Source organism: Phaethon aethereus (assembly GCF_964289735.1).
Source record: "Phaethon aethereus genome assembly, chromosome: 3".
NCBI classification, from domain to species: domain Eukaryota; kingdom Metazoa; phylum Chordata; class Aves; order Phaethontiformes; family Phaethontidae; genus Phaethon; species Phaethon aethereus.
Genome location: NC_138576.1, coordinates 10,404,592 through 10,415,875, shown reverse-complemented (window position 1 = coordinate 10,415,875; position 11,284 = coordinate 10,404,592). Strand labels below are relative to the sequence as shown.

Here is an 11,284-nt window from a genome sequence, read left to right as displayed (position 1 = left end):
AGGTGTATCAATGATAGACCTGTACAAGGTTTGTTCTGAGTAGCTCTTACAAAAACTTAAAACGTAACAAACATGACAGCTTACCTGCAAAACTAAATTAAGAACTCCTGTAAATTTTAGTGTTAATTCAAGTACATATGACAGCACTTTAAACATGTATTATCCAGACTTCAATATAATAGCTGTATTTGGAGATTACTACTATCTCCAAAAATCGCAAAAGCAACTTTTCTCTCTCCCAACTTTGCACAGCATAACCATGATGCAGCAATCCTGACCAGAAGAGAGAGGAAAAAAAAAAGTGTAAAAATGGAAGGTAAACCCTTAGAAATTATTATACATCTATGAACTCATTTCAAAGAATGAAATCAGTTATAGATCTAGCAGCATCTATTTATATTTGTCGGACTGTATTTCATACCAAGTTTCCTTATCGCGACCACCTCGCTAAGCTTATATTCTTAGTATAAAAAACTGAACACTTCCCCGCACCCCTCACCCCCCAAGCCAGTTTTGCATATTTGCGTGCAAAAGCAAGTGCGGCGGTACTTTGCACCCAGTTAAGCTGTACTCCTCCCAGCCTGGAGAATTTGTTCCTCCTGGTGGGAAAAAATAACAGCGCTCAAGGCCTCTTTAGGTAACTCCAGAAGATTCAGTGACCCACAGGCACCTCTGATAAAGCTGAGAGACCACCTTACAAATAGCAGATCCCTACGAAGTGTAAACAAAGAATAAAAAAAAACCGCACACAAAAAAACCCCCAGAACAACAAAAGAAAAAAAAAAGGGGGGGGTGGGGGGACGACAACTCCAGAAGTAAAACGAACTAGACCGAGCCACCCACCCACACAAACGCGGGACACAGACGCAGCCTCTCAGCTCTCCACCCAAGATGGAGGCGGCACCTCCGCCATTGGGCCGTGCCGATTGGCTGAGCCTTGCCCGTCGCTCTCCCGCCAATCAACCATAAGCCCCATCCTCCACCAACGAGGTTTAGGTCACTCGTGGTACTACAGCGCATGCGCCTTGGTGGATAACGTGTGCGAGGCGATCTTTTCGCCGCCATTTTGTGAGCAAGGGGGGAGCGGCGAGCGGCGGCTTGGGTTGGTTTGTTGTTGGGCTCGGTGTTGGGGTGGTGTAACATGCTCGTGCTCTGGCGGTTACGGCTCTCGTGCGCGGCTTTGGCGCTTGTGAGTGGTAAGGAAGTTGCTGGTGCCGAAGAGTGGCGGCCTTCATTTTCGGGACTCGCCCGCTGGCGGCAGCGGCCGGCCGGCGGTCCGCGCGTTGTCGGGTCGAGTCCGGCTCCGCGCTCAGCTCTTAGGCGAGCGCTGCCTGGAGCGTCAAACAGCCCCGGTCAGAGCTGCTGCTTTGGAGGGCAGCGCAGATACCGTAAGCTGTCGCTTGTGCTCTCCATTTGGTTGCATTTAAAAGCCCCTTTATTACACTGTAAGTTTGTATGGTGGTAGTGCACGATAAAGATTTTGATGGCTGAAGCATTGCAAGCAAACAAAAATGTGTGACCACTTTTGCTTAGAAAGTAGGTGGTAGATTGTATGTGTAGTGCTCTTCAGGCTGGTGTGGTTTTTGAGCTGCAGTGAAGAAGTCGTCTTACCATGGTTTTAGGAAGGTGGATTCAATTTTGTAATTTCGTTTTTTGAAATCTTAACTTTGTAATTAAACTGGATATGAGGAACTCTTCCAGGGCGTGTTTGTTGGGCAGGAGGAGGATTTAGAGAAGTAGTACGAGAATTTAGTTTATGTTTTTTAAATTTTTTTTTTCTTGTCTTTCCTTGTAGAGAGATGCGGAGTTGTTAATAAGAGGGCTGAGGTTTCTAAAGGTATATTCTGAATGAATAAGTCCTAACTGATATATAGGTGGTGTGTGTATATATATAGGAGTAAGATATAGATAGATAGGTAAATATAGGAGTGTGTATATATATAGGAGTAAAAAGCAAAAGATCATTTTGTAAACTGTAGAAATGTGACTGTATCGGTGTGCTGCTGTTGTTTGTGCTGTGACAAGAGGCAAGCAAATGTTGACGCACAAATTGCTTTAATTTGTTACGTGTTTCTGCGACCCGAGGTTTGTCTCAATGGAAAAAAGAGATGCCCAAAGCAGGTAGAACCCTTTCCTGAAGCCTGTTTTGTTTCATTAAAAAACCCCAAATTTTAGCCTTCTGTTTTATTGTAGGGAAAGTGGAAAACAGAGGGGCTTGTTTAAGAAGGTAATTGTCTTACCAGGATTTGGTAGTGCTTTTACTGGGAGGCTTTTTTGGGAGGGTGGTGGTTGTTTTGTTTTTGTTTTTCTTCTTTTCAGGAGTCATGTGTCCTTCCCTCTACTACCCAGGATGTTCTGGTAAACTTTACAGTAGGAGTTCTCATATAATTATTCATTTTCATTTTTTGTGGAACTAGAATGATAGGGATCAGTATTTGCCCAGAAGGAAGATTGTATGATCACTAGCTACTTCATGTAGGCTTGTGATAAAAACTATTGTGGCAGTTCTGTTGATTTTTTTGCAGGCTGAGGAAGATCTTGCTCCAATAACTTGTAGTTGAAACTGAAAGTTTCATTTTCAGCTTTCCATAAAAATTCATGAACCAAGCATATGCTTTGTGTGTTTATCCACTGTCTTTGCATTTGACAGATCTTGTCTACCCCTAATTACTTTCTTAGAACAGCAGTTTATTTCATAGAATTACTTAGTTAAATTATGGGCATGCACAGCTTTTTGAAACATGGTGAAATCACAGATGCATTGACAAATTTGAATGGAACTGGAAGGTGATCTTGAAGACCAGGTTATAGATGAAGGTCAGAGAAGTAGCGGAAGGGTTTGAAGATACTTAAACTGTCAGAATCGGAGTGTTGAGGCAATACAAAATGCATCTGATGCAATTGTTAGTTGATGGGCAGTGCAGAAATGTTGGACCTAGGTAGTGTGTTCTTGCAATTATGAAAACTTAAAACATGGTATACCTATACCTGATAGTGTATAGACAGCCAGATTAAGTAAACAGTAAAGCACAGACGAATAAGTTGTCATTGATTCGAAGAAGTGATTTACACAGAAAAAGCAGGGTGAGTAGGGGAGGTGTCCTTGGTCATTCACACATTAAAAAGAGAGAAACTGAGCTAGATGATCTTTAAAGGTCCCTTCCAACCCCAAACTATTTCATGATTCTATTTTATGAAACAGACTGGAAATACTTTTGCAGGTAAACTGCCCTTGTAACTGCAAGTCCAGTGCGAAGAAACACTGAATTGGATTTCTTTTGCAGAGATTTGCAGTTAAATTCACTGAATGTAAGTGACATTGGTGAGATGAGCAGAGATTGTATAAATGATATGAATTACATTCCCCTCTTTTGTTTTCTTTGAGCAGAAATACTTTACTTTGGGATGAAATACAGTTACCTTCTTGGTCATCTGTCCTGTTCCCTGTCCCTGTATGTCCATGTCCACAAGCTGCTCCCCCCTCCCCTACCTCCCCTTCTTCTGATATAATCTTCACTTCTCTGTGTTGTTCTGGGAACAGTTTTCTGATTACAAATTATTCTCAAGTGATAAAATTAGTCTGTAGCCACCAGAGCAAATCCAGAGGTAGTTGTTCAGATGTTATCCAAACATGTCTTTACAAAGAGAATGGTGTCAAGTGTATCCCAGTTGCATAAAACATGACACTGTTAAATGTTTAGTATACATTTTAACCAGAAGTGTAATAATATGCTATTAAAGCATTTTGAAAACAATTTTCCTATAAGGAATTAGTTGACAAGGAAAAAATACGGAAAATTATCAGGCTGATCTTACTACTTTTCTTTGCAGACAAAATGGAATCTCCCACTCCCTCACCAAACATAGTAGATCTGAATCTGAAGATAACTCGTATAGAATGCCATTCTGAATGCTTACTTATAGTGTTCCAGGGTCAGTACAAGGCAGGATGTGAGCTTGACTATTACATACTACAAAATGAATTACAACGTGTATTCAAAGTAAAAGATAATGTTTACGTTGGTGGATCTTGTTTGGTGGAAGACATGGAAGGAAAATGGCATAGAGGAAGAGTTCTGGAAAAGAAAAAGAATATCTGTGAGGCTTTTCTTATAGACACTGGGCAAGTGCTAGTGGTTGAGGAAACACATCTTGCTTCTGCTTGTGATGAATTGTTTCAGCTGCCTCCAAAGGTGGTTTTGGGCATTTTTGCAAGCATACTTCCTCTTGGAGAAAAATGGAGTCCAAAAGCCATTAACTATTTTTCATCTCTGGTAGGATTACAGATTACAGGTCATGTGAAAGCTGTTATACCATACCAACTGTTTATTCTAGAAGTGCCAAAGATCATTAGTGATGTTCTTGAACTGCAGTTAGGAAAATTTATTGATGGAGATTCATTTTGCCTTATTGTAGAAACATTAAGAGCGTTTCCCCAAGAAATGCTTTGTAAGAGAGTGCCACAATTGATGCAACAGAAGTATCCAGTCAAGGAGTTGCTTACTTTCAGTAATTTTGAGAAACCAACAGACTTTTGGCCAGTTCCAGATGATCTCTTTCCACGTCTACCTGTTGGCAGTAAAGAAAATGTAAAAATAACTGTTGCAGTAAGCCCAAATAAGTTTTACTGTCAGATACAGAAATGGCAGAAAGAGCTGGAAGATTTGGCAGGAGCTATGCATTTGTACTATGAAGCTATCAGTACAGAAAATAATAAATATTTTGGTAGTTTAGGGCTACTCTGTGCTGCCAAAAGGCAAAATGGGCAGTGGCATAGAGGAGTGATAAAACAGCTTCTTTCTGACCAAGTGGAAGTCTGGTTTATGGATTTTGGCAATACTGAAGCTGTGCCATCTAGTTGTGTTCAAAAACTTAGAGCTGAGTTCATGGCGTTACCAATGATTTCATTTCCATGTGCGCTGTCTTGTTTTAGGAGTCAGGATGAAACAGTAATAAAAATTCAGCTGAAAGAACTTACACAGGCCCTGATAGGACAAACTTCTGTGTGTGTCCATGTTGATTTATTCAATGACATTAAATGCTTGTATTATGTTACACTGCAAAATCAAAATCTTGGAATTAATGCTAAGCATCCAGAAAACCTGAATGAGGCAGCTGCATCATGTGTGTCACTTTCAGAAACAAAAATTGCAAGTATTGCTGTAAACTACAAACCATGTGATGAGAGACACAATTCATTTAAGAATTGTACTGGAAATAAACCTACAAAAAACTGCTTATCTGTACGGGATATTTCTTTGTCAAGCCACTACAAAAGAGTAGAAATGCAAATTAATTCTTTCCATACTGCTCTTGTGGTATATGTCATAAATCCATCTGACTTCTGGATTCAAACATGTGAATATCAGAATGAATTTCAAGCTTTGATGAAAAATATTGCGGATGCGTATAACCGATGTGGAGCTGATGAAATGGTCCTTAAAAACCCAGAACCTGGATTGCTGTGCTGTGCCCGGTATAGCAAAGACATGCATTATTATCGGGGTGTTGTCATTGAAGTGCTGCATGTAAACATTACTGTTTATTTTTTGGACTTTGGAAATACAGATACAGTACCTTGTTATGATGTGAAAATGTTGCTTCCTGAGTTTTCTCATTTACCAGCTTTAGCTATGTGTTGTGGACTTGCTTGCACATTTCCTGTTGATGATGTGTGGGTTAAAAAGGAAACAGATTTCTTCAAAGACATTGTGTTTAACGAGCCACTCTTGCTTCATGTCATTGGAAAGCAAAACAACAAGTATATTGTTAATGCACAGTATAAAAACGGTTTGCAGCAAGGAAATGTTGCCACATGTATGGTTCAAGCTGGATATGCTGAATACTGGGAGAAGACACCAGATTCTGTTTTAAGTTTGGCAAAAAATAGTCAAGCCCTGAATCCCCACAAACTAAAAAAAAAAAAAGTAAATGCACAGAGCATGTGTAATATTCGTAAAAATAAGGTATCTGGAAATGGAGCGATATTTCCAAAGGAAAAATCAGTAGGTGTGCCTTCAGTACTGAGAGAATCTGTTGTGCTGTCCTGTTTTGGAGAAGGTGCTGTCTCTAGAAGGTGTAAATTGGTATGTGAGAAAAAATTATCTTATAAAGAGTTCGTGTTTAAACCAGGAGCTGTTTTTGAAGTGGTGTGTTCTTACATTGTTTCCCCAGCAGATTTTTCATGTCAGCTGCAAAGCAAGCTGCCAGATCTAAATAAATTAATGGAACAAATTCAGACTTACTATAAAGAGCATAGCAGTCCTTACAAAACTGGGCAAGTTGCCTGTATTGTTAAATGTCCCAAAGATGGGAAGTGGTACAGAGCAACTGTTACACAGCAAGTATCTGCAAACGAATTTGATGTAGTGTTTGTAGACTATGGTTATCGGGAAAGAGTTCTACTTAAAGATCTTCAAGCTGTTCTTCCAGATTTCCTAACTCTGGAAAGTCAAGCGTTTCGATGTGCACTTAACAATGTACCCTTACAGACTGACTCACTTAATTGGTCTGAAGAAGTATGTAGGCATTTTGAAGACTTCATTTCTGCTTCTAGAGGACCATTGACTTGCATAATTTATGCTCTTGTTCTTGTAAGCCCCAACTGTTTAGGCAATATAGTTGGCTTACATACTCCATTTATTACTGCAGAGGAATTCCTCAGAGAACGTGGTCTCACCCAGTCTGAACATACTGGTCTGAGAAACCTTGCATCTTTGGGTTCTCTGTACAGTTTTTACTACTCATCTTTTAATATAAAAATTGGAAGTGAGGAGGAGGTCTATATAACTCATGTACATAGTCCTTCAAAATTCTATTGTCAGCTTAATCGAAACACTGAAACTATAGAGGCATTGATGAAGAAAGTCAGTGTCATAAGTAAAATGTCAAATACTGCAAAATATGGTACCAGCAATACGCGATTATGTATAGCAAGATACTTTGAAGATGGTCTCTTTTATAGAGCTTTGGCTTTTCCTGTGGAATCAACATCCTATCTTTATGCTGACTTTGTGGATTTTGGAAATAAGAATATGGTGGAGAGAGACCAGTTGATGCCTATTCCAGACTCTGCTACTGACCTCATATTCACACCCATGCAAGCTATTAAATGCTGTCTCTCAGATCTTAGGGAAACAAAAATTCCAGCAAGAGTTACTAGATGGTTTGAAGAAACATTCCTTGGTAAGCTGCTGAAGGCTGTAATTGTATCCAGAGAATCAGATGGACAGATTGTTGTGGAGTTGTATGATGGACACCTCAAAGTAAGTCAGAAAATTAAAAAAAAAATGCTGGAAGAATTTTCACCGAAAAATTATACGGAACAATTTGTTGGAAGTAATGGAGGAGCAATACGTCACATGGAAGATAAGAAAGAAAATAAAATAACTGTTAAAAATCCTGGAAGAGTTAAATTGAAAACTGAAGTGAAGTGCCAAGTATATGATAAGTGTTATCAGACAGATTTTGGACAGAATTTTGGAGATGAAGAGCAAACTGCATGTAGCACATACAAGTTGTGTAGATGGCCCTCAAAACTGCTAACTTTACAGGACAGTGAAGAACCAGGTTTTAGAAATGCTGTTAGTGCTGTTCTGGAGCACAGAGAGGAACCTATAGTTGAAGAGCCTGCTTCTCAGTCAATCTGTCATTCTGCTTTAAATTTAAAGGAAATAACTGTAAATGCGCACTCTGAATCTCATCATGAACGACTAAATTATACAGGTCAGCAGGAAAGGAGTAACAAAAACATACCTCCATTAATCAGTCTTCCTCAACATGATATTCAGGTGAATTCTGAAGTAGCAGGGTATATTTCTCATATGAATAGTCCATCAAATTTCTATGCTCAGCTTGCAGAGGATGAAAACCTAACAAAACAACTAGCAGAAGAATTAAATGAAAGCATGGTGAATATAGGTCATGAAAATTGGTTCCATGAACATGTGATAGGGGATCTTATTGTAGCAGAGCATGACAGTAGTTGTTTTTGCTACAGAACAGTTATTAAAACTCTGAAATCCGGAGACTCCTTTGAGGTAGAGTTCATTGACTATGGTAATGCAGCAGTTTTAAGTCCTTCAAGAATCTGCAGGATTCAGAAAAAGTTCTTAACTTTGCCGTGCCTCAGTGTTCATTGTTTCCTTAGGAGAGTAAAAAGTGTTTGTGATGGAAGCTGGACTAATAAAAGTACTTCCTATTTTGTAAGTGAAATAAATAACAAGGCAGTTGCTTCCAAGTTCTTGCGGCAACATGGAGAGCGATGGGAAATAGATACAATTTGTGGTGCAAAGTCTATGTCTAATGTCTTGCAGAAAAAGGGCAGGACAAGGTGGGAACACATACCAATGCATAATCAGGAAAACAGGCCAAAACAAATTCTCGTTACAAATGGTAATCCTCAAGATAGAAAGTCTAGGAATGGTTTAGGTGTTCAAAGTAAAACTAAGGCTGTTAGGATGAAAAATACTTCCAAAACACCCTTAAATGTCCTTCCTCAAGATCTAAATTCTGGACACATAGAAGGAGCAGAAGTAATTAATATTTCAGAGAGTGGAGAATTTCATGTACAGTTACGTAGAAATTTGCAAATATTACATGAGTTAAATGTAATGCTTGTCAGAGAAGCACAAAGAAGTGATTTGTTTAGAGTGGATGACATTGAAGAAGGGTTGGAATGCATGACAAAATCTGAAAGGAACTTGAAGTGGTATCGATCAAAAGTGATAAAGAAATTTGTCAGGGAGAAGTTAATGCTAGTTTTTTTCATGGATTATGGCAACTATGAGATGGTGTCCTTAAATAATGCAAAGATGCTCAGTGACGAGATTAAAAGTATTCCTAAACAAGCTGTGTTTTGTAAATGGATTTGGTTTAAAAAACTGAAGAAAATTCAGTTTTTCCATGTAGTAAATGCACTCCTGGATCGTGAAATAAGGATCTTGTTTTTGAGATACTTGGAATCCTCACATATCTGGGAAGTTGATATTTTAATAGGGGAAGTTCTGCTTCAGGAGTATTTGAACCAGCTCTTAAGTCATTGTCAGACTAGTGTTGGACAAGAAAAATCCAGTAATACAGACTGTAAGGAGTTTAATACATCGTTTAAGATAAAATCAGTCAGATGGATGCTGCTGCAGAGTGGCAGAAGGTATCCTGGTTTTGCAACTGCAGTTACTGATCCTTCAAACTTCTGCATCCAGTTTGAACTCTTATTTGATTGCATGAAAAACTTGTCTTTGCTGCTCTCTGACCTTCCTGATAACTTGCCAGCTTTGCCAAAAGAACTTGTGGCTCCTGGTGCTAGCTGCTTGATGAAGTTTGGACTGGAAGCGCAGTGGAACAGGGCAGAAGTTAATGAAGTAACAAGTCAGTCTGTTGTTCTTACATTTGTTGATTACGGCTTTCTGAAGAGCATCCCTTACTCTGATATCCATAAACTTAAAGTTATTCCAGAAAGTCTGTCTGTCTTACCACGCTTGGCACACTCTTGCTCTTTACATGATACTGTTCCTGCCAAGGGGGAATACTGGAGTGATGAAGCTAAACTTTTTTTTAAGAAGCTTCTTAGTAAACCGGGTCTGATATTTCATTTTAAACACTATGGCTCTGAAATGAAATTAGAGGTGGATGTTCTGTACGAGGAGCTCAATCTAGCTCATGCCTTAATTGCTGCTGGCCATGCAGTCTACTCTAGAAGTAGTTGCTGCCTTATTCCAGTTGGCAGAATTAAATCATCAAAAAACTGATTTGCAGCCGAAGTGTCCAAATTCTAGTTACTGTGCAGCACTGTGAACCAGATTATAATTATGATGAAAACTCTTACTTTGTGGACAGAAATAAAGCAAAGAAATGAAACAGAAAAAGTATCTGAAACATAGGACTATCTGTGATGAAGTTTCCCGTAAGGAAGTCTGGTAAAGTGGGTGCTGGAATATCATTAAGAAAAGATCTGAGTTTATATAACACTGAAAGAAAAGAAAAACTGCAAAAGATGGACAATACTGTGAAGAAATTGTTTTTTTCAGCATTGTGATGATAAGAAAAGTAAAAGAGACTCCATCTAGAATAAATCTGCTACCAGAAGCACTGGTTGAGACTTCTGATTCTGATGTTCCTCAGTCTAGAAAGACAGTGAAGATAATATCAAAAGAATTATTTGAATAAGAAGTAGACTGCAGTTAGGAAAGTATTACTTCAATGCATTAAAATAAAACCAAAAGATACAGATACTGCTCTTGGTATATTTTTTTTTTCCTCCAAGATCTCTTGTTGTGTTTATTTAGGCAATCATGTTTTTGGCAAACCTCTCTGTCAGAACGCTTTTACAGTTTATGTGTGTATACCTATATAAATCTTTATTTGCAGTTTAAACATCTGGTTTACAGTGGTAGTGTCTCCTTGTTTTGGATGCTCAGAAAATAAGATATCAGAAAGCATAGATGTCAAGCATATTATTCTCTTTGCTTCTAATTCCAAAGTTCCCATGTGAATGTTTTTTGTCTTGTTAGGAGAAAGTTTACTAACAATAAGCCAAAAACTTGGACCCCACTTATGTGAGAGATGCCCATTAATTTATTTTCAGTTAACTCTTGGTGTAAAGATGCCATTGATGTGTCTCATGGTTCTCTTGGTATCTGAGTTACATCACAAATGGGGTCTTTCTCTCTGAGTGTGCTTGTTCCCCTGATTTCTCTCCATACTCCCCACCCATCTGTCAAAATGAAGAGAGCAAGTTTTCTCCATGCCTGCCCTTAGTCTGTATCTTGAAGGGAATCGTTCGGAGCCTTTTCCTTTTTTTTTTTTCAGTAACTATTCTGAAATTGTAAGAATTTGTCAGATGTTTCTCTGAGTATTTTTTAAAATTTTTTCCCCCCACTTCCTTCCTCAGTTGTTTGGACAAGATAAAGCATGAAAAGGCCTGAAGTGTGAGGGGTTTTTCTTTGTATGCTGTGTGGTTGTTTGAATTTAAATGAAAAAATGAATACATCTGTAATGATAGATAATACAGGTAATGCATCTCTATATGCAAATAAGATCTAAGAACACTCCCCATACCTGCATATCATGATGTATTTAATTCCTGTAAAAACCTGAAAGCTTTATCTGAAAAACAGGATTTAATTTTTTAAAGGAGAGAAACATGTCCAGGAAATTTGAATAAATAAGAGCTACGACAATGCCAGCTTATCTTTATGAAGTTTACTCTGCTGGTGAATTATTCAAAAAGCGTGCAAATATTTTCAGCATACAAGTAAAAGATGTCCATTGGTAATAAATCAGA

The 11,284-nt window shown here is 38.5% G+C and overlaps 1 protein-coding gene across 1 annotated transcript; it reads left to right on the top strand.

The window, feature by feature from the left end:
* Nucleotides 1–3,836: 3,836 nt before the first annotated feature.
* On the top strand, nt 3,837–9,749 carry TDRD15 (tudor domain containing 15; the record flags this gene model as incomplete). Its single annotated transcript, XM_081998000.1, has 1 exon — nt 3,837–9,749. The coding sequence occupies one exon, from the start codon at nt 3,837–3,839 to the stop codon at nt 9,747–9,749; it is 5,913 nt and encodes a 1,970-aa protein (XP_081854126.1).
* Between the last annotated feature and the right edge of the window lie 1,535 nt (nt 9,750–11,284).